At 40.9% G+C, this 23672-nt stretch overlaps 1 protein-coding gene across 1 annotated transcript; it reads left to right on the forward strand.

Annotated features, from left to right (window-relative positions):
• Positions 1–1932: 1932 nt before the first annotated feature.
• On the forward strand, positions 1933–22186 carry LOC308268474 (putative inactive cytochrome P450 2G1; the record flags this gene model as incomplete). Its single annotated transcript, XM_080703598.1, has 5 exons — positions 1933–2103; positions 11563–11614; positions 17455–17642; positions 17835–17976; positions 22005–22186. 5 exons carry the CDS (start codon positions 1933–1935, stop codon positions 22184–22186), a joined length of 735 nt encoding a protein of 244 aa, XP_080559724.1.
• Positions 22187–23672: the final 1486 nt, after the last annotated feature.

The following is a 23672-nucleotide window of genomic DNA, read 5'->3' on the forward strand; positions in this document are numbered from 1 at the left end:
ACACCCACACACACCTATAAACAGGACAAGTACAAGCAAACACACAAAGGAACCCACACCACAATGCCACACATGACATTTACACAAACTTTCCAGTCAAGATGAAGTTACAGATATAGATAAAAGGTAGATGATAGAATAATAAATGATTGATAATAGAATAATGATAGATAGATGATATAGAGAGATAGGTGATAGATAGATGATAGATAGATAGATAGATAGATAGATAGATAGATAGAGACTTCCGGGAAGATGGTGATGGAGAAAAGCGGCACTTACGAGTCCTGCTAACAATTGATCTCTATTACCACAAAACCAGCACCTTTCAGAGCCAGAAAACACCATCAGCAAAGAAATAAAACTGTAAATACAAGGGACAGAGAAAAAGAGGGCTGGAAAAATGAGACACCAGAAAGAAACCAGCCCGCAGTGCCGCGGCCGCCACAGGGCGGAGCAGCCGGAGCCACGGCGAGGAGCTGCGTGGGCTACATCTTCCCTCGCAGCACCAGGCTCCAGAGAGGAGGGAGACTCAGAACAGAGCTAAAATCCAGAGAGGAGGTACGCCGGTCTCACAGCCTAGAACGTGACAGCACCGCCTTACTGCCGGCGACAGCGGCGAATTCACCGGACCAAGATGTCCATCAACAGATGAATGGATTAAAAAACTGTGGGATATGTACACAATGGAATTTTACTCAGCCATCAAAAAAACCTCAATTACATCATTTTCAGGGAAATGGATGGAACTGGAGGACATTATACTAAGTGAGATTAGTCAGTCACAAAAAATAAGAAATCAGATGCTTTCTCTAATATGTGAGAGTTAGGGAGAAATGGGTCATAGGAGGAACTCTTGAAAGAGGAAATCCTATAGAGGAGCAAACAAGACAACCTAAAGGAGGAGAAAGGAGGGGGTAAGAGGAAAATCTCTAAAACACACAATGTACTTAAACATATCGAAGTCAATCACTAAGCCAAGCAAGGGAGGGAGGGACGGGGAGGGAATGGGGTGGGAATTGGGTAGGTGTTAAATCAGCGATGAGTACATGTTTGTACACACAAGTTTTTACCCCAATAAGTTGTATGAATATAATGCACCAATAAAAAAAAATAAACTTCACAGCATAGGTCACAGTGATCAGAGACCAAGAGGGTGCAATACTCTACCCACCAGGTATCAGCTTCTTTCTCTTTCTCTACTTGATGCCTCCTCCTCAGGGTCTCACCAGTCCTGCATCTCTTGCTTCTCCTTCTGAATCTGTGTGGCTGTCACAGAACAGAGAGTGAAGGGGGCACATGAGACAAAACAGCACTGAACATCCACCGGCCTTACAAAGTCAGGGGCTTGGAGATGCACAGACACACAGCACAGATGTAAGCAACACACACAAACCATGCACAAAAACACACCTCACCAACACCTCCACAGCTCAGTGCAAACACAGCTTCACATGTGCAGACAGATAAATGCAGAGAAGCCCTCATGCACTCAAGGAGAAAAACACACCAACACCTACACAGAGAAAACATCTCTTCGCATACTAAAAGAATGCAAGCAGGCATGGAAAAATGAACGCCAGCATAAACAAAGAGACAACACTAAGTAGCCACATACCCACAAAATAATACCCACATACCCACAAAAATAAACATGCACAATCACCCTCCACTGCACCTCAGTGTCAATTTCACAGCATTGCTGCCAGCATCTAAGGCAGTTGTAAAGGAAAAAGCAACTGGGGGTAAGGGAGGTCACCAGGTTGCCCAAGCAGGAAGCATGGGTATCCAGCCCCTCTGTCCTAAGTTCAGTCTCCTGCACAGTGATGAGGAGGTGGGGCATGGCTGAATTTAAATAACATGGGAGGCAGGCTAAGGATAAAACGTCCCGCTGGAGGCTACAGCAGGGTGGACGGTGTTCAGACCTGGACCATGGAGATCAGCATTCTCCTCTTCATTGCTGTCCTCATAGGCCTCTGGTTTCTCCTGGTCAGGGGTCACCCAAAGGCCCATGGCCACCTCCCACCAGGTCCCCATCCTCTGCCCTTCTTGGGTAACCTTCTACAACTAGACAGAAGAGGCCTACTCAAGTTCTTCCTACGGGTGAGTTGCAGATGGATGGGGCTTCTGAGTGGTCCTGCCTTGGGACTTGGGGAACACCCAGCAGAAAGAATCAGTCCTCCTACCTCACAGTGGTTGGGAAAAGAGGTTGTTAAGGAAAGTGCATAAGACTGAGTCAGGATGGACGATGGTTACATTGTCAGAGCATCTCACCCAGTTGGAATCATGTGGGCAACGTCCTCCTCAGAGGGTGCAAGTGAGCACTCAGAGAGGTCTGTGTGTGAGCCTTGGGTGTGGGATTTCACTCTCCTTTGCCCCCTTTGGTGCCTACTTCCCTGGGGAAGAAACTACAGGACAGCAGCAGCACCCATCAAACAGGTTTTGCTTCTGCCAACAAGAGAAAGCAAGAGTCAGCACTGGGACAAAGGAGAGGAGGGGAGGGCAGGAAGAGACAGGTGGGGAGAGCTGATCAGTAATAAACCTTATGCACCACAGCAGCAGCTGTGTGCAGGATTTTATGCTTAATTATCTATTTACTTATTAATAATTAATCATCACTCATGGCCCAAATTCTCAGTGGAGAACTAGAACACCCACAGTAAATTCCAGCTCCTCTAACCCTAACTTTGCCATGAAGATCACACTGCTAACTGCATGGTGGGCTTGTTATCCCTTCCCTTTTAATAGATTGCTTTTTTAGTCAATGGTCTGTTTATTAACATCATTATCCTTTTTGTCGTTGTTGCTTTTTTGTGCTGGGCTTCAGACCCAGGGCTTCAACATGCAAGGCAAGTCTATTTCTGAGTTCCACCCTCTATTCTTGTACCATTGTCGCGATGGCTAGCTCAATTCTGGGCACAATATATCCAGGCACTGATCAGCTCAGGACCGAGATTCTCTGAAAAGTGGGCAAAGGCTTCAGTTGTAGTTCTGCAGCCGCTTATCTGCAGCGATTTTTCCCTTTTTATGAAATAAACTCCTTTAAGTTCCTGTTCACGGCACTAAAAGTGGAGATTCCTCTCCAGGAAAAATCTAAAATGACTGACATGGACAAATGCCTCTTGTGCAATTGACAAAGTTTTATTTTCATAACTGGTACTTATACCCTTATCCCCAGTGTAAACACCAAAGGACAATAGTGAGGCATTAAGTGTAAACAAACAGGATGAAAGAAGATCCATGGCATCACAGTTTAAGATTCGTCTGGGACCTGGCAATTACAGTCAGCCCCCTAGGCTTTTTGTTATTTAAATCAGGTTTCTAGCCTCACAGGTGAACCCTAGGGGGCAAGGGGAGTCCGGAAAGGCAGGGGTCACACCCAAAGTACGTTTTGGAGAAATTCAGTCTTCTAGGATCTCCTTTAATCCTTTTGGAGTCTTTTGTCCCTAGGGCTTAGTCCATGCCCTCCTCTGCCCAAGATCCATAGGGCTGCGGTGAGGATTTGTCCGGTCCTGTCTGCTCCGCCATCCCCTATAAGGCAATACTTATATTACAGTTAGTAGACAGGGAAAAAACATTATAACACAGGTGATTGGATTTCTATAATTGTTCTTTAATGCATAATCTTGAAGCACACTTTTGGGTTTTTTACTGTCCTGCTGCTGAGTCACAAACAGTAGGCTTTTGTTAAGTCAAAGCTAGAAGAGAGCTTATTAGCATCTCTTAAGAGGGAAGGAAATGGCCCAGAATTTACATTTCTTTGGGAAATGGAGCAAAAGGTAGAAATTTGTTTTTTCAGCCTCCCCTGCTAGCAGAGAGGTGCTGGGAGATAATCTTTAGATCATAGGACCTGCTGCGGAAAGGCCGAGAGGAATTTTGCAGCCCCTGAATTCTGACTGCCCTTTATTACAGCTGGAACAATACAGAGAAAGCCTGAGGGCTCAGACATTTTACTAGAAAATTTATCTTTCATGGACTCAACTTCTTTCACAGTCCTAATTCTTGGGATCCCATTTTACATCATTGGAGCTTATTAGTATAGAATTCTAAGAGCAGGGAGTATTTTTGCCAGAGATGACGCTTCCTTCTCGGAGCTTGCTTCCATGAAGCATTTTTACCGATAATACGTGTTTCTCACACACATATATGCCGAGAAAGGACGGTGGCACATTGTCTTTGACCAAACAACAATTTCAAAGTACAGGTTTATATGCCAATAACGCTTTGAAATTATACTGAACATGATGGCATACTCCTGAAATCCCAGTACTTGGTGTCTGAGACAAGAGGATCCCAAGTTCAAGGCCAGACTTGGCAACTTAACAAGATCTTCAGCAACTTAGCAAGATCCTGTTTCAAGTTAATACATAAAATAGGAGGTATGGCATGGAGGTAGAATGCCCCTGAGTTCAAAACCCAGTACCACAAAAAATAGAAGATGACAGATAGATAGATAGATACTTCTGGGTATAATCCTCAGTACAAAAAAATTAATTAATATATATTTGCTTAAGAAAAATATAAATGATGAATGGCCATAATATATATCTATTATAAATAATAAAGTCGGAAACTTCCGGGAAGATGGCGACTGAGAAAAGCGGGGCTTAAGAGCCCCACTAACAACAAATCTCCATTACCACAAAATCAGCGCCTTTCATAGCCAGAAAACACCATCACCAGTGAAACAAAAAATCACCAGGCTCCAGAGAGAAAGCAGACTGAGAACAGAGCCACAGAAGAGATACACCGGCCTCGCGCCCGAGGACGCGGCAGACGCGGCAGCAGCGCCATACTGCTGGCGGCACCGGCGAATTCACAGGACGGCTACAGCAAGCCGAGGTGAGCCACTGCGGAACAGCCAGGCGGGATTTCTCCGCGCAGAGAGCATCTAAAGCTCCCAGTGGCCGAGCTCAGCACACGCTGCAGGGATTCAGAGTGGAAATCAAAACCAAGAAGAAAAACGCCAGCCCCACAGCCGAGGGCGTAGCAGCGGCGCCATATTGCCACCGGCGGCAGCAGCAGAGAATTCACCGAATCCAGTACAGCTACATCTGCGTACTCAAGAACAGTGAGTCAAATTGCGGGCCACAGAGGAGAAATCCCAGTACTGTACTCCCTGGGACTTGACCCAGTGGGGGAGGGGCGGTGGCAGAGATATCACACCATAGGAGAACGTGCAACTTGGCACCCCCCCACAGTCTAAAGCAGCCTCTATCGACTCTCTGGGTCGGAGACTCTGTGATAAAACCCAGTAAAGGAGTAGTGGGGTCTGAGATACTACTGACTCGAGATCCAGAACACCTTACGTGAAGTCATAGTGACCCAAGGGAAGAACCCAGAGAAGGCACAAACTTCCAAAATCATGGGAAAGAGGAATAATACTGGAGCAATAAATGCCCACAACCCCACAACATCAGAACCTGATAAAAGAGAAATTCAGAGATTTCAAGAAGATCAAATCAGGAAAATAACTGTAGAAATAATAGAGGTGCTTCGAAAAGAACTCAGAGAGAGCCAAAAAGAGATAAAGGATGCAATTAATGAAGTAAAGGCCTCAATTCAAAGCAAAAACAACCGATTAGACCACATGGAGAACAGAATCTCGCTCTTAGAAGATGAGCAATCCAAAAATGAATGCATAGTTTCTAATCTAGAAAAAAAATATCCAACAGCAGAAATCTGATATTGAAGAAATATGGGCCCATTTTAAGAGAGCTAACCTAAGAATAATTGGAATAGAGGAGGGAAAAGAAAGTGAAACCAAAGGGATCAACAATCTCTTCAAGGAAGTAATAACAGAAAATTTTCCAGACATAGAGCAAGAGGTTGATACACAGATCCAGGAAACTTATAGAACTCCCTTTAGACAGGATCAGAGAAGAGGATCCCCACGCCACATAATTGTCAAAATGACCAATGTGGAAGCCAAGGAGAGAATCTTAAAGGCAACAAAAGCAAAGGGCCAAGTGACATTCAGAGGCAAACCAATTAGAATCACTCCAGACTTCCCAAACCAAGTTATGAGAGCCAGAAGGACTTGGAGTAACATATTCCCAATTTTGAAAGAAAACAACTTCCAGCCAAAAATTTCCTACCCAGCAAAACTTTCTATCAAATTAGATGGAGAAATAAGAAGTTTCCATGACAAACAGAAACTGAAGGAATTTATGTCTTCAAAACCAGCGCTAGAGAAAATACTCAAAGAGATTAACTACAAAGAAGAAATAGGTAACATATTCCAGAACTAGAGAAACAAGATTTTCCATCCAACAGACAACTAAGATTGGTTATCTGTGGAGATTCATTATTTATGTTAGTCTTTTACCTATCTCTAAAGGGTATTGTTTGCCTTTATTGTTGTTAATTTTTAGGATTTCTAGTTGGAATATTAATATACCTTCAGATATAGCAATTGGAAATATTTTATCCCATTCTATTACTAACTGTTAACTCTGTTTACATTGTCTTTGGATATACAATTTTTTTTATTTTTTAGGGAGTTTGTATACTCTTCTGTTGCCTGTGCCATTGAAATCATAACCAAGAAATCACTGCTAATTTCAATGTTGTGAGGTTTAATGACCCAGATTTTCTCCTAAAAGTTTATAGTCTTAAGATTTATATTTAGGTCTATTATCTATTTTTTGTTAATATTTGTATATGGGATTAGGTAAGGGTCCAATTTTATTCTTTTCCATGTAATTATTATTTTTAGCAATATTTAGTTAAAAGATTAATATTTCTACCACCAAATGTTTGTGGAAACCTTGTCAAAAATAACTTGACAATATAGGGAAGAATTTAGCTCTAGGCGTTTATTTAACTCCAAATGTTTATATATCTGCCTTTAGAATAGTACTACACTGTTTCAATTATTATAGCTTTATATGGTTTGAAACCAGAAAATATATATCTTCTAGCTTTGTTCTTTTTCAAGATCGTTTTGGGTACCTAGAGTCCATATTCCATATTAGGATAGATTTTTTTCTGAAAAATAAATATATAAATATATGATAGTTTCACCTAAAAAATAGAAAAAAATATTCTCTGGTAAGAAAGAAAGCAAAAAGAAATATTGAAATGTTATCTTTAAGTCATGAAAAGCTTGGTATCAGACAAATGAAACTGTTATGTGAGATTATCATTTTTAATTTTAGATAAATTGCCATAATACTAGATGTCAACTACTAAGCCAAGCATGGGAGGGAGGGATAGGGAGAGAATGGGGTGGGGATTGGGTGGGGGCTGACTAGGAAAAGTGTGCATGTATGCCTACAAAAGTATGTATCCTACTATGATGTATGAATACAGTGCACCAATAAAAAAAAGAAAAAGAAAAAGAAATAATAAAGTCAAAATATATGCTTTTTTGTTATTAATTAGACATATCCCACTTCACTTGAGAGATTCAATGTATCTGAGCACACACTCCCAAATTTTGGAACATTATTTTATTTTTCAGAGGAGTTACAGTGAAGGAGCTGATAAGTCTCATGATTAGATACAATATTGTTTGAGTTGTTTCATGACTAGGCAGCACTCATAATTTACAGTATGAGCAGTGATGAGCTTTGCTAAAGTTAGAGTAACCTAAGTGGATTCACATTCTAGACAAAGACATCCTTGTCTACATTATTCACTGAACATCCCCTGTAATGGAGTCTCCCAAGCCCTGAAGAGCTGACCAGCCCCAACCATGCCTCCACCAACAAAATTTGCTGCCCCTTCAGCTCTTGGGATCTTCCTTCCTTCTTTCTTCATGGGAGGTGGGGATTTAATTGCTAATCACAACACTTTACAAATTCTTAAACAAGTGAAAATAACCATGAAATTCCTGTATGCCTAAAAGTTCTTTTATCTTTTTTTTTCCAGACCAAGGGTTGAAACTAGGGACACTTTACCTCCAAGCTACACCTCCTAGCCTTTTTTGTTTTTATTTTTGTTTCTTTTATTTTGCTTTATTTTTTATGTTTTTATTGGGGCATTGTATTTATACAACTAAATGTGGTTAAAAAAAAACTTGTGTAGACATACATGCACACATCAATCATTTAGCCCCTACCCATTCCCACCCCATTACCTCCCCATCCTTCCTTCCCATGCTCGGCTAGTGGTAGACTTATATATGTTTAAGTACATCATTGCTTTAGAGAGTTTCCTTTTTGCCCCCCAATTCCCTCAGGTTGTTTATTTGCTCCTCTATAGGATCTCCTTTTTAACCTGTAGTTTCTCCTATAACCCATTTCTCTTTACCTATTAGGAAAAGCATCTGATTTCTTATTTTTCGTGAGTGATTAATCTCACTTAGCATAATATCCTCCAGTTCCATCCATTTCCCTGAAAATTATGTAATTTTGTTTTTTTGGGGGGTGGAGGCTGGGTAAAATTCCACTGTGTACATGTCCCACAGTTTTGTAATCCATTGGACATCTTGGCTGGTTCCATAGTTTGGCTATGGTGAATTGTGCAGCTATGAACATAGATACACATGCATTAGTTTGGTAGTTTGGCTTCCAATCTTTTGGGTAAATACCCAACAAATGGTATTGCTGGATCAAATGGTAGATTTGTTCCCATTCTTCTGAGGATTCTCCATACTGTTTTCCAAAGTGGTTGCACTAATTTGCAATCCCACCAACAATGTCTTAGAGTTCCCACTTCTCCACATCCTCTCCAGCATCTGTTGTTGTTTGTGTTTTGAATGATTGCCATTCTAGTTGGAGTTAGGTGAAATCTCAGGGTAGTTTTGATTTGCATCTCTCTGATTGCGAATGGTGTTGAGAATTTTTTCATGCATTTATTGGCCATTTGAATTTCTTCTTTTGTGAAGTGTCTATTTAGTTCACTTGCCCATTTTTTGATTCGATGCTTTGTTTTCTTAGTGTTGAGTTTCTTGAGTTCTCTGTATATTCTAGATATTAGTCCTCGTTCGGAGGTGTAGGTGGCAAAAATCTTCTCCCATTCTGTTGGCTCTCGATTGAGATTCTTGATAGTTTCCTTTGCTGAACAGAAGCTCTTCAGTTTCATGCAATCCCATGTATTGATTCTCCTTTTAATTTGTTGTGCCTTTGGAGTTTTGTTGAGCAAGTGTTTATCTGGGCCTATGTGTTACAATGTTGGACCTATGCCCTCTTCAACAAGCCTCAAGGTCTCTGGTTTAATTTCTAAGTCTTTGATCCATCTTGAATTGACTCTTGTGCAGGGTAAGAAAGTGGGATGAATTTCCAATATTCTGCATATAGTTAACCAGTTTTGCCAACACCATTTGTTGAAGAGGCTATCTTTTTTCCAGTGTATGTTTTTGGCCCCTTTGTCAAATAGCTATTGGCTGTGAGTGTGTGAACTTGTTTCTGGGTCTTCTATTCTGCTCCATTGGTCTATGTGTCTGTTTTTGTGCCAGTACCATGCTGTTTTTATTACAATGGCTTTGTAGTATGGTTTAAAGTAAGGTGTTGTAGTTCCTCCTGCTTTTTTTTTTTTCTGAGAACTACTTTGTCTATTCTGGGCTTTTTGTTGTTCCAAATGAATTTAAGGACTCATTTTTCTGTCTGTGAGGTATGATGTTGGTAATTTAATGGGTATTGCATTGAATCTGTAGGTCACTTTTGGAAGTATGGCCATCTTGATGATGTTTATTCTACCTATCCAGGAACATGGAAGATCTTTCCATATTCTAAGCTCTTTATTGATTTCTTTTTTCAGTGTTTTATAATTTTCTTTGTGAAGTATTTTACCTCCTTGGTTAAGTTTATTCTTAAGTATTTTATATTTTGTGGAAAATCCCGAGTGGAAGTGTTTTCTGAATTTCCTTTTCAGTAGATTTGTGACTGGTGTACAGAAAAGCTTCTGATTTATTAAGATTAATTTTGTATCCTGACAATTTGCTGAATTTGTTGACCAGTTCTATAAGCCTTTTGGTTGAGTTTATTGTGTTTTCTTCATATAGTATTATGTCATATGTAAATAGTGAAAGTTTGAGTTCTTCTTTTCCTATTTGTACTCCTTTGATTTCTTTTTCTTGCCTTATTGCTCTGGCTAGAGTCTCAAGTACTTATTGAAGAGAAGTGATGATAATGGACATCCTTTACTTGTTCCTGTTTTGAGGGGGAATTCTTGAAGTTTTTCCCCATTTAATATAATGTTGGCTGTGGACTTATTGTAGACGACCTTTATGTTCCTTCTAGTCCAATTCTCTGCAGTGCTTTTAGAATAAATGGATGTTGGATTTTATCCAATGCTTTTCAGAATCTATTGAAATGATCCTGTGATTTTTTTTCTTTGGTTCTATTTATATGATGAATTACATGTATTGATTTTTGTATGTTGAACCAGCCTTGCATCCCTGGGATGAACCCTAGCTGGTCATGGTGTATGATTTTCTTTATGTGGTTTTGAATGCATGTTGCTAATATTTTGCTTACCAGTTTTGCATCCAACTTCATCAGGGATATTGGCCTGTAGATTTTCTTCCTTGAACTGTCTTTATTTGGTTTTGGTTTTAGTGTGATGTTGGCTTCATAGAATGTATTTTGGAGAAGTTTTTTTCTACTTCACGAAATAGATTGCAGAGTATTGGGATTAGCTTTTCTCTAAAGGTTTTACAGAATTCACTTGGGAAAGCATCTGGTCCTTGGCTTTTTAGATGGTAAGCTCTTGATTGCTGTTTCAATCTTTGATTGTTATTGTTTGGTTCAAATTTTCTATATCTTCTTGACTCAGTTTAGCAAGGTTGTATTTATCTAGAAATTTGCTGATTTCCTCCAGAGTTTCCGTTTTGTTGGAGTATAGTTTTTCAAAGTAGTTTCTGATAATCCTCTGGATTTCTACACTGTCAGTAGTAATATCTCCTTTTTCATCTCTTATCTTCATAATTTGGGTTGATTCTCTTTTTTTTAGTTAGGTTGGCTACTGGTTTATCTTGTTAATTTTATTTTTTGAGAAACCAGATTTTGGTTTTGTTGATATTCTGTATTTTTTTTCTCTACTTCGTTAATTTCTCCTCTGATTTTAATAATTTCCTGTCTTCTACTGGCTTTGGGGTTAGATTTTTCTTGTTTTCAAGGGCGTTGAGGTGTGTCATTAGGTTATTTATTTGATGATTTTCTGTTTTTCTTATGTGAGCACTCAGTGCTATAAATTTTCCTCTTAATACTGTCTTCAATGTGTCCCAGAGGTTTTGATATGTTGTTTCTTTATTTTCATTTGTTTCTAGAAATTTCTTGATTTCACCTCTTACATCTTGTATGACCCATTCTTCATTCAGAAGTGTGATATTCAGTCTCCACATGTTTATGTGGTTTTCTGGGTCTTATTATGATTGATTTCTAGTTTCCTTCCACTATAGTCCGAAAAGACACAGGGAAGTATGTCAGATTTTTTTAATTTGCTAGTGCTCACTTTGTGGCCCAGGATGTGATCTCTTTTGGAGAAGATTCCATGAGCAATTGAGAAAAATGTAAACTCTGCTGTAGTTGGGTGAAATAGTCTATGTTTCCAACAAGTCCATTTGGTTAATGGTATTCTTTAAGTTTAAGTCATCTTTACTGACGTTTTGTCTAGAAGATGGATCTAATGGTGCAAGAGGAGTATTTGCCAGAGCCAACCAGCAAAAGTATGGGTTCCAAAGAGAGGAGTGAGGATGAAAGAATTCAATTCTAAAAATTTAATTCAAAGAATTTCAATTCAAGTATGGAAGGATCACCAGTCCACTACCGGGTAGACATCTCTACTGGCCGATCCTGGGTTTATCTCTCTTGTCCTATTTATACAGTTCCAGGTTAATCAATCCCTCATTACATCACCACCTGTGCACATAACAGTCAGGTCAATCAATCCCTCGTGCCATCACCACCTGAGCGCATAACAGTCAGGTCAATCAATGTCTCGTGCCATCACCACCTGAGCTTCTCTCAGACCTTTTACTTTAAACTTTGCATGACCCCAAACCTTATTGACTCTGGGCAAAGGACAGTCAGAAGTATTCTTTTAGGGGAAAACCTTAATGGCTCCCCAAAGGTGTTGAAGTCTTCCAGCATTTTTGTATTGGGATTTATGTGTCACAGAGAGTTTGTTTTATGAAAATACCTGCACCTATGTTTGGGCCATAAATGTTGATTGTTGTTATTTCTTCTCACTAGATTATTCCTTTTACCAGTAAAAATGACCTGCTTTGTCTCTTCTAATAAGCTTGGACTTGAAGTCTAACTTGTCTGATATCATAGTTGCTAAGCTTGCTTGCCTTCGAGTTCCATTCCATGGATTACCTTGCTCCAGGCCTTTACCTTAAGTTTGTTAGTATCATTGCTTGTAAGGTGTGTTTCTTGCAAGCAGCAGATAGATGGTTCTGTTTTTTAATCCATTTTGCCACTTTATGTCTTTTTGTTGGGGAAGTGAGGCCATTTACAGTCATTGTGATTATTGAGAGATTATTTTTAATTCCCGACATGTTGAGATTTTACGTCTGTTTGAAATACTGTTTCTTCTTCTTTGCTTAGTTGTGTACTGGATAGAAATTCTTGTTTCTCTGGTTCTGGCATGTATTACTTATTTATTCTTTGTAGTCAATCTCCTTGAGTATTTTCTCTAGTGCTGGGTTTGAAGACATAAATTCCTTCAGCTTCTGTTTCTCATGAAAGCTCTTATTTCCCCATCTAATTTGATAGTTTTGCTGAGTTGAAAATTTTTGGCTGGAAGTTGTTTTCTTTCAGAGTTTGGAGTATTTTACTCCAGGCCCTTCTGGCTTTCATGACTTGGTTTGCGAAGTCTTGAGTGATTCTAATTGGTTTGCCTCTGAATGTCACTTGGCCTTTCATTTTAGTTGCCTTTAAAATTCTCTCTGGGCTTCTACATTCATCATTTTGACTATTATGTGGCATGGCGAACATTTTCTCAGATCTTGTCTAAAGGGAGTTCTATAAGTTTCCTGAACCTGTGTATCGACCTCTTTTTCTATGTTTGGAAAATTTTCTGCTATTACTTCCTTGAAGAGATTATTGATCCCTTTGGTTTCACCTTCTTTTCCCTCCTCTATACCAATTATTATTAGGTTACCTCTCTTAAGATGGGCCCATAATTCTTTAATGTCCAATTCCTCCCATTGAATTGTTTTTTCTAAGTTATAAACTATGCACTCATTTTTGGAGTGATCATCTTCTAGGAGCGACATTCTATTGTCCATGTGGTCTAATTGATTGTTTATCGCTTGAACTGATGCTTTACTTCAATGAAACCATCCTTTATTTCTTTCAGACTCTCTCTAAATTCTTTTTGAAAATCCTGTATTATTTTTACAGTTACATTTCTGATTCGATCTTCTAGAGATCTCTGTAATTCTGTGTTATCAGATTCTGTTATTGAGGGGTTGTGGGAGCTCATTGCTCTGTTGTGGGTCCTCCTTCCCATGATTTCAGAAGTGTGTACCTGTTGTTTTTGATAGATTTCTTCAGTCTCTAGGTGTCAGCTGGTAAATCCAAGGGCAAGTTGTATTATATTCAACAGTGAAGGTTGAGTAAGGAGGGAAGTGAAGGAGTAAATGGAAGAATAGGGTAAGGTCTCAGATAGGGTTGAATAGTATGAGAATATGAATTTGGTAAGGTAGTATATAGTAGAGATTAGAGATAGTAAAAATGTAGTAGTATTCTAGTAACCAATATAGAGTTTCGGGTATACTGATATAAAGTGGATTTAATACAAGACAAGGAAGAGATAAAAAGAAGAAAAGATAGAAAAGGGATAGAAAGAAGAGAGTAGGTATGAACAAGAGAAGAAGCTTGGGAGACGGTGTGGGAAGAGAGTTAATAAAAAAGCAAAAAAAAAAATCCAAACAAACAAAAACAAAAAAACAGCCAGGCATACACTGTCACACACAAAAAGAGAACAAAAAAAAAAAAACAACTCCAACAACAAATTAATGTGACTCTACAAATAAATGACTATTCAGTGGATAGGTCCTCTCTAGTCTCTCTCTCTGTGAAGATGCTGGGTGCCTCCAGCAACTTTCCCTCTGTGGGTCTGGTTGTCTGAATCTTCTCAGTCTATGCAGATGGTCAGTATCAATGGGCCTGGATTTAATATTGTGTGAAGGTCACCCTCCACACTTTCCACAGATTTGGAGTCTAGGTCTCTCCCTGACTCTGTTGGTACCATATGCCTCTGAGACCAAACTAAATGTAAGAATCTCTGTTCTCAACAGCTAGGGCTGGGCTAATCTGACTTCTCCCTGTTCACCACAATTGGGAGGTCTGTGATGTTCCCAGAGATCCTATTCATTGCATTTAGTGTTAAGCATAGGACTCCCTTCACACTTTCCACTGATCAGAGCCTGAGTCTGTCTGAGCTTCTGATATAATCCACAGCAGAACCCACTACCACCTTCTCTGGGTTCTTCTCCAGGTCACCATGACTTCACTTATGGTGACCTGGATCTCTGGAGGGTGTGGTAGTCTCAGTCACCACTACTTCTTTACTGGGTTGTATCGCAAAGTCTCAGACCCACGGAGTTAATCACAGCTGCACAAGATACTAGTGGCACCAGGCTGGGCATTTTCCCACGCGGAACTGCAACTAGAGTGTGGTAATCTCCACCACCACTACTCCTTCACTGGGTTGAACTGAAAGATCTCAGACCCAGGGAGTTTATCAAAGCTGCACGAGTCCCTGGAGGCACTGTGCTGGTATTTCTCCTGCAGTTGCCACAGTTTCACTTACGATTTTGGTGCACAACTGGTCTGGATCTCTAGCAGGTGTAAAATCAGCCGCTGCTGGCAAGATGGTGCCGCCACAGCGCCTTTGGCCATGAGGCTGGCGTATTTCTTTTCTGGTGTTGAGCCCTGCTCTGGATCCCTGAAGTGTGTGATGGGCTTGGCCACTAGAAGTTTTAGCCGGACTTTAAGCAGGAAGAACTGGTGAATTACAACTGACTGATCTGCAGCTGCTCACTTCAGCTCCTTGTTTTCCTTTTCCTATTTAGAGTCTGGTGCTGTGAGGCAAGATGGCACCAGCACAACATCCACTGCCTCAAGGCAGGCAGGCTTCTTTTCAGCTCTCTGGTTCTTCTTCTAGTCTTCTTTTTCTCTGTTTCTTGTATTTATAGTTTTTATTTCTCTACTGATGGTGTTTTCTGGCTATGTAAAGCACTGATTTTGTAGCAATGTAGATCAAGTGGTAGCAGGACTCGTAAATGCTGCTTTTCTCGATCACCATCTTCCCCTAATTTTGTTTTTTGAAACAGAGTCTCACTAACTTTCTGAGGCTGGTCTCAAACCTGCTATCCTCCTGTTTCAGCCAGCAAGTACTGGGATTACAACTGTGTATCATCACACCCACCCTAAAAAGTCTTTTCTAAAACAACTTGGTGGTCATGTTGCTAGATTATACAAACCTGATATTACTAGAAAGGGAATTGAAGAAATATTTTTACTCAGTGGGTAAAAAACAGATACTAACCAATCTCTAAATCCCCCTTTCATTATATGTACCTATGATTCTAGGCATCCTGAATATTTAATTAAAGAAGTCCAGAACATCTAGCAGTGTTTTCACCTGTGCTTGTCATTTGTCAGAAAGGCCAAGTTAGCATTCCATCATAATAACACAAGGATTTTACTTCTTGCTCCTGTAGTAACAGCATTCATTAGGTATTGAGTGAAGGAGATTACTAAAAGTTAGAGAACATGGAGTGGCCAGGATATTACTGCCAGTGCTGCTCTGAGGAGATTGTCTGGTTGGCCTTATATCTATAACTGCTTCCAAACAAAAAATTATTTAATTATTACTTTACTAAGTATTAGGAACAGTTACATTGTCTTTGGATATACAATATTTTTTTTAATTTTTAGGGAGTTTGTTTACCCTTCAGTTGCCTATGCCATTGAAATCATATCCAAGAAATCACTGCCAATTTCATTGTTGTGAGGTTTTATGACCCAGATTTTCTTCTAAAAGTTTATAGTCCTAAGATTTATATTTAGGTCTTTTACCTATTTTGAGTTAATATTTGTATATGGTGTTAGGTAAGGGTCCAATTTTATTCTTTTTTATGTAATTATTATTTTTCAACAATATTTAGTTAAAAGATTATTATTTCCTCCACCAAATGTTTGTGGAAACCTTGTCAAAAATAACTTGACAATATATGGAAGAATTTATCTCTAGGCTTTTATTTAAATTCAATGGTTTATATATATTGCCTTTATAACAGTACTACACTGTATCAATTATTGTAGCTTTATATGGTTTGAAATCAGAAAATATACATCTTCTAGCTTTATTCTTTTTCAAGATCATTTTGGGTATCTAGAGTCCATATTCCATATTAGGATAGATTTTTTTCTGAAAAATAAATAAGTAAATGTATGATAGTTTCACCTAAAAAAAAAGAAAAATATATTCTCTGGTAAGAAAGAAAGCAAAAAGAAATACTGAAATGTTATCTTTAAGTCTTCAAAAGCTTGGTATTAGACAAATGAAACTGTTATGTGAGATTACCATTGCTAATTTTGGATAAATTGCTATAATACTAGATGTCAACCACTAAGCCAAGCATGGGAAGGAGGGATAAGGGAGAGAACAGGGTGGGGATCAGGTAGGGGCTAACAAGGCGATGTGTGCATGTATGTCTACAAAAGTTTTTTTTTATCCCATTATGATGTATGAATACAGTGCACCAATAAAAAATAAAAATAAATAATAAATAAATAAATAAATAAATAAATAAATAAATAAAATGCAATCACTTATTTGTCCCTAATTTATATATCAATTTTCCCATTCATTTATTCCCTTAGTTACTGTCTTCACTAATATATTCATTGTATATTTTCAAATAAATCTAACATTCATATGATTATATGAATTTATTGATCTCTTTATCTAACAATCTTTTATTGACTGATTCATTAGTTGATCTATTGATTGATAAATTAATACATCATGCATTTGTATGTCTATTTTATTCATTCATCAACTTTTCCATTCATGAATTATCAATTGAATGGTTTATATATTAACTTCTTTATTCTGTTATTCATAAATTAATCTACTGATCTATTATTATATTCTTGAGCACAGTGCCTCGTGATATTTATGTATTATGCAAAATACATATTATCTACTCACCTTAAAAGAACAGTTTTAACAAGTTCTTAACTCTGGTGTTTAATCTAAAATCCCATACAAGATTATGAGTGTTTATATGTGTGTGTATGTGTCTGTGTTTCTGTGTACCCGTGGACTACCTGTGCATGTAAGAGACAATTCATCACATTCATTGGATTGCAAAGGGTAGAATTTTCATTGCCTTCTCCCTCCTTTCCTCATCACAAGCTGATTGCTCATATCAATGATCTCACCCATAGGCATGGGTCTTCACTGGCTCATTGACCTATGGAAAACAGTGTTGCTGATGAAATGCCTCTGGGAAGTGGGGCTCATGGGTCCCCTTTTTCTGTGCAGAGAGAGTCCAAAAGGAGATTGAGCAGGTGATTGGCTCACACCGCCCACCATCCCCTGAGGACCACACCAAAATGCCATACACTAATGCAGTCATCCACGAGATTCAGAGATTTGTGGACCTTATCCCCGTTGGTTTGCCCCACATGGTCACCAAAGACACTCACTTCCGAGGATACATTATCCCCAAGGTGAGACCAGCTGGACTCCCACATCTCCTCTGTACAGGCATCCTCAGTTCTCCTAACCCCCAACCTCAACCTCTCACTGGTTTCTCATAGAGACCCCTTATTTTTAGTTTTGTGTTATTTTATCTACTTACTTATTTTTGCATGTGGGTCCAGGGAATGGCCATATCTTTTGATCATGTAAACTTTTCTCAGAACACTGAAGTATACCCGCTCCTGGGCTCCGCCCTCTGTGACCCACGATACTTTGAGAAACCAGAAGCCTTCAATCCTGACCACTTTCTGGATGCCAATGGAGCACTGAAGAAGAATGAAGCTTTTATCCCCTTCTCCATAGGTAATCCCTCCCCAGACATCCTAGGGCAGGTCCTGTCCTCCCCTGGGCAAACACAATGATAGGTCTTTGTTTCTTAAGCATTTAGTATATTTCAGTTACCCTGATCTATCTTTTCCATCTTCACTACAACCCTGTTAGAGGACAAGAGAAGCAAGATTGCCTTCTAAGGCTTATCTCAGCAAGCAGGTTCTGAGGAAGGGGTTTAAAATTTCTGGATCTAGTTAGCAAAGGTGGCACACACCTATAATCCCAGTACTTGGGAGGCTGAGACAAGAGAATTAAAGATTCAAGACCAGCCTCAGCAACTTAATGAGATTCTTAGCAACCTAACAAACTCCTGTTTCAAAACAAAACAAAATAATCAAAATGGGCTAGAATATAACTCAGTGGTAGAATGCCTCTCTGAGTTTAGTCTCTACTACAAAAAAAAAATTCTTTCTAGATCTAAGCAAATTCATTTTCTGAAATCACAACAAAATAACCAAAATCAATCTATTAGTACTACTCTAACCCCAGCTCTCTGTTGAGAGCTAAAGATAATGCATTTAAAAAAATCCCATAGAAAGCCGGATATGGCACACGGTTGTAATCCCCGTGCATGGGAGGCAGAGACAGAAGGATTGTGCAGGTTCCAAGCCAGCCTCACTGGCTTAAGAGACCCTGTTTCCAAATAAAAATATAAAAAAATAGGCGCCTGGGAGTATAGCCCAGAGGTAGAAGGGTTTCCAAGAACCCCAGTACCACAAAAAAAAAAAATCCCATTGAAAGTGGGTGTGGCACACGCTGTAATGCCAGTACTTTGGAAGCTGAGAGAGGATAATTGCACAGGTTCGAAGCCAGCCTTAGCTACTTAGTAAGGCCCTTTGCAATGTAGTGAGACCTGTTTCCAAATAAAATAGAAAACAGGTCTGGGAGTGTAGCCCAAAGGTAGAAAGCCCCTGGGTTCCATCCCCAACACCATCACACAAACAAAAAAAAAATCTCATAAAGACAGAGTCGCTGCCTCAGGAAACTTATTCCATAAAAGCAGGTAGACATTCATCAAATAGTCACTGAATTCTGATGTAATTAATTGCATGCTTTCGTGTCTGTCATGTGTCGCGTCCCTCGACCAGCGATTAAGACACGACACGAAGCTCTTCTTGCAAGCCGTTTATTCAGGATACTAGTAATGGCGGAATGGCGAAGATCTGCCTCGTGCAGGGCATTATAAACATTAACTCTCCCAATCACTTCTTGCCACATCTCACTCACTCACTGGCTCACGCTCGTCAGGTCACCACCACGTCATGTGTTACGCAACCCTAGCCTCCAAATATGGAGTTGCTTTTTGCACAGCCATGTGCCTAATCAAGCTCAGAGGCAGGAAGCCGGCGCCATCTTTCAATGGCGGCTCACCACAATTCCCCCTTTTTGTTTTTATAGGCAACAGGTAAGAGCAGAGGTTCGACCCCTATTAATCACTGGCACCTTTTTCTAGGGACGGGTACTTGGGTGCCTAACCCGTGTGCAGTCAAGCGTACTCTTCCTGAGGACCAAACTTGTGCCCTCAGCTGCAGTGCTTTGCCTTGCAACCTGAGCCATTATGCCTTAGCTGCCGTGAGCCAGGCTTGGGGTGATTGTCCCGCCTCGATAGCCACACAGGCCTGTATAAACATGGCTGTATTATGATTAAAACTTTGGCGAAGACGAGCAATGCACCAGACACAAAACAACACAGCCACAACCAATAATCCCATCAAGGCCCCCAATCCAGCCCATTCCTTTAGATGATTCATGGCATGAGTTATCCAAGATGACAGTCCTTCGGCCAAACTGATGTCCACACGAGTCGAGTTGACGGTGACCACGGCAGTGCGTAATCTCTCTAGTTGGGTTTCAAATTCTCCCGTCCAGTTGCCTAAAAGATAAATTGACAACTACCGAGATAGGTTAGCGGCTTTTGTAAAGTTTTCATATTGAACGCTGGTAACACAGAGACCAGGATATCTCCATTCACATCCAAGCTGAGCAAGCTGCCATAATATCTCAATTTGTTCTTGTACTAAATCAGTGCGCTGATTGACTACCATAAGGCCGCCTTTAAGTTGACTATTCAGCGTTGTTTGAGTATCTAAGGCCTGTGCCACAGTGGAGGACATATTAATTAAAGTCTCTGCTGTCTGTACTGTCTGAGTTAAGGCAATTGCAGCTGCAGTGCCCACATCAGCAGCGGCAGCAATCGCGGCTACAATGGCAGCTGTGATGCCAAAATCTCGTTTAGGCCTAAATAAAACCATGGAATTGGGAGCATCCACTGGGACTGGAACCCAGCGAGGAATTCGAGCAATCATAGCACAAGAAAAACTTCTATTATTCCAGCACAAACTATAACAAAAGGAAAAGCTCTAACGGGAGGTAGGGTAGATTAATTTTCTTACCAGAAATGCCGATAGAATTCCCCATCTCCATTTCATCTGAACCGAGATTCCTCAGATTTCTGTTCTTTGAGTAATTCAAGGGCGGTTTGCCCTTCCTTAATAGCATCGTGATATTTTTGATCTTCTAAACAACCTCTGACCAATTTCCAAATAGGTAGAACACAGGGATTAAGGCTTCCCTGTTGCTTGGCATATTCAAGATCTCAACCAAGCTTTTCCCAACTAGGAACTGTCAGGTTACCTGAGACAGCAAACCATGGAGCGGCGCTGTCACAATCATTTAAAAATTTCTCTAAAGTAGACTCTCTAAATTCTAAACTTCTAGAATAAAGTAGCTCCTGGAGAGCCAAAAAAATTGGATGAGACTGCGAAGCCCCCATCCCAAAACTAAGCTCAAAATGAAATTCAAAAATGGTCCGCTTTGATCGCGGCTCTACCTTCGCGTTTCCGCGTCTGCTTTGACCGCAACTCCACTTTCACTTTCCCGGGTCTGCTTGACCACGGTTCTACTTCCACTTTCCCGCGTCTGCTTTGACTGCAGCTCTACTTTTACTTTCCCGTGTCTGCTTTGATCGCAGCTCTACTTTTACTTTCCTGTGTCTGCTTTGATCGCAGCTCTACTTTTACTTTCCCGTGTCTGCTTTGATCGCAGCTCTACTTGATTTGCTCTCCCCTTATCCACGGGTGAGAGCAGTTACCCGCATTTTTCGCGGACCCCCTAATCTACCAGGGGACTTACCGGTGCACCTTCCCTGACGACAGCAAGTTCTGAGCTTCACGCACGGGAGCTGATTTTTCCCCGTACGGGCCACCAGTTGTCGCGTCCCTCGACCAGCGATTAATACACGACATGAAGCTCTTCTTGCAAGCCGTTTATTCAGGATACTAGTAATGGCGGAATGGCGAAGACCTGCCTCGTGCAGGGCATTATAAACATTAACTCTCCCAATCACTTCTTGCCACATCTCACTCACTCACTGGCTCACGCTCGTCAGGTCACCACCACGTCATGTGTTACGCAACCCTAGCCTCCAAATATGGAGTTGCTTCCTGCACAGCCATGTGCCTAATCAAGCTCAGAGGCAGGAAGCCGGCGCCATCTTTCAATGGCGGCTCACCACAGTCATGGACTTAGGACTTGCCAGAAGCAAAGTAAGTACTCACAGGGGAAATTATGATTATTACAGGCTTTTGGAGCACAAAATAGGAATTACTAATTTGGGTGGGCAGGTGAGGGAAAGCTTACCTGAGAAACTGACTTCCCAGCTGAGGTCTGAGCAAGTCTTGATCAGCCACTGAAGAGAGTATTCCAGGCAGAGGAAACAGCAAGGGAAAGTTTGAAGTGGGGGATCACACAGCCTGCTTGAGAACCTATAAAGAGCTGTGGGGTGCAGATGAAGTGAGGGGATTAGGTGAAGAGCTGAGCTGGGCAGGACTTTGAAGAAAGATTGTAGGTAGATACTCCCTAATGGCCCACCCTGAATTGCTGGCTAAAAGTCAAGCCATGCAAATCTGTTGCAGTGGGTGCAGGTGCCTGGCATAGGGCTGTGGCAGGGCAGAACAAGTGCCCTGGCCCAGAGCCCACACGGTCATCGTCTGTGCCCACAGGGAAGCGCATTTGTCTTGGAGAAGGCATCGCCCGCAACGAACTGTTCCTCTTCTTCACCACCGTCCTCCAGAACTTCTCCGTGGCCAGCCCTGTGGATCCTGCGGACATCGACCTCACGCCCAAGGGGAGTGGTGTGGGCAAAGTAGCCCCAACTTATCAGATCCGCTTCTTGCCCCGCTGAATGGGCTGAAGGGAGAGGTCAGAGGAGCCCGGGCCATTAAGTGCCCCCACCTCTGTAGGGAATGGCCCCTGGCTCCCTTCCCCTCTTCCTGCCTCAGAGAAACTTGCTGGAAACTCCGTCCTTCCCACTCTTTCTTGCTGCTCCATGGGAAAGCCCTTCTAGTAGCCTCACGCCTTCCATCAAGTGACATCAAGCTCTTCCAAAGCTCTCAGACACGTCCTTTTCCTTTTTTAATAGACTTGCAGGGGTTAGAAGCGAATATATATTCACTATATTTTTAGTGAATATACAGAGGCTAAAGGGAAACTTGGCTCGAGATCCTGCAGTTCTGTCTCCCAGGCCACAGCTCACGCTGAGTGACTCGATTGCTCAGAACAGCCACAGTCCCCGTGAATCAGCTCATGTTATGTGCATAGGATCTGCCTGAATCCTCCCCAGTTGCCCCTGGAGTGTGTGTGGCAATCATCCCGTTTCACAGATGAGTGGCAGGGGCCAGGCGATGGCATCGGCTGCCTGAGGCCGCAGAGCCAGTGAGTGCAGGAGCAGGACCACACTGGTGCTAGAACCCAGACTCTCCCCGTGGCACCTCCTGCCCCTATGGATTCATATTAAGAGGAAACTCACTTAACAACTCTGTGCCAATAGTTCATCCATCATGTTGTACAACTATCAGTGCCTTGTTCCAGACATTATGGAGACACCCAAAAATACTTGTACCTGTGCAGTCACTCCCCAGCCTCCTTTCCCCCTGCACACAACCAGTCTGATTGCTGTCTCTATGGGTTTATTTATTCTGCAAGTTTTATGTAAATGGAATCATACACTTTTGTGATCATTGTGTCTGGTTCTTTTATTTCACGCAATATTTCTCACGGACTTAGGTTGTTCGCATTTTTTTTGCTTTCGTGAATAGTGATGTAATAAACATGGGAATGCCAGCATCGCCTCAACATAGATATCCTTTCCTGTATATATACTCAGGAATGAGATTATTGGATAATATAGCTATTCTATATCTAACTTTATAAGGCACCCTCCAAACCATTATCCAGAATGACTGTACTAAATTACATTCCCATCAACACGATACAAGAGGTCCTTTTCTTCACATCCTTGCCCCTGCCATTACCTGTAATCTTTTCTTTTTTTCTTTTTACTTTTTTTGTGGGTCTAGGGATAGATCCCAGAGGCATTTGATCTCTAGCTAAACTCCCTGCCCTATTTTTTATTCTTTAGTTTGAAAATGGGTCTCACTAAATTATGGAGGGCCTAATTAGCTGAGGAGTCCACAAACCATGATCCTCTGCTCTCAGTCTCCCAGATGCTGGAAATACAAATGTGTGTCACCACACCCGGCTTACCTGCAATCTTTTTTCTTTTTTTTTGGGGGGGGGGGGTGGGGGGTACTGGTTATTGAACCTCTGGGCATTCTATCTACGAGTGGAGATAGGACTATCTGTAGTCCTATTTATTTATTTGTACTAGG

This window comes from Muscardinus avellanarius (genome assembly GCF_963383645.1).
Source record: "Muscardinus avellanarius genome assembly, chromosome: 10".
NCBI lineage: Eukaryota > Metazoa > Chordata > Mammalia > Rodentia > Gliridae > Muscardinus > Muscardinus avellanarius.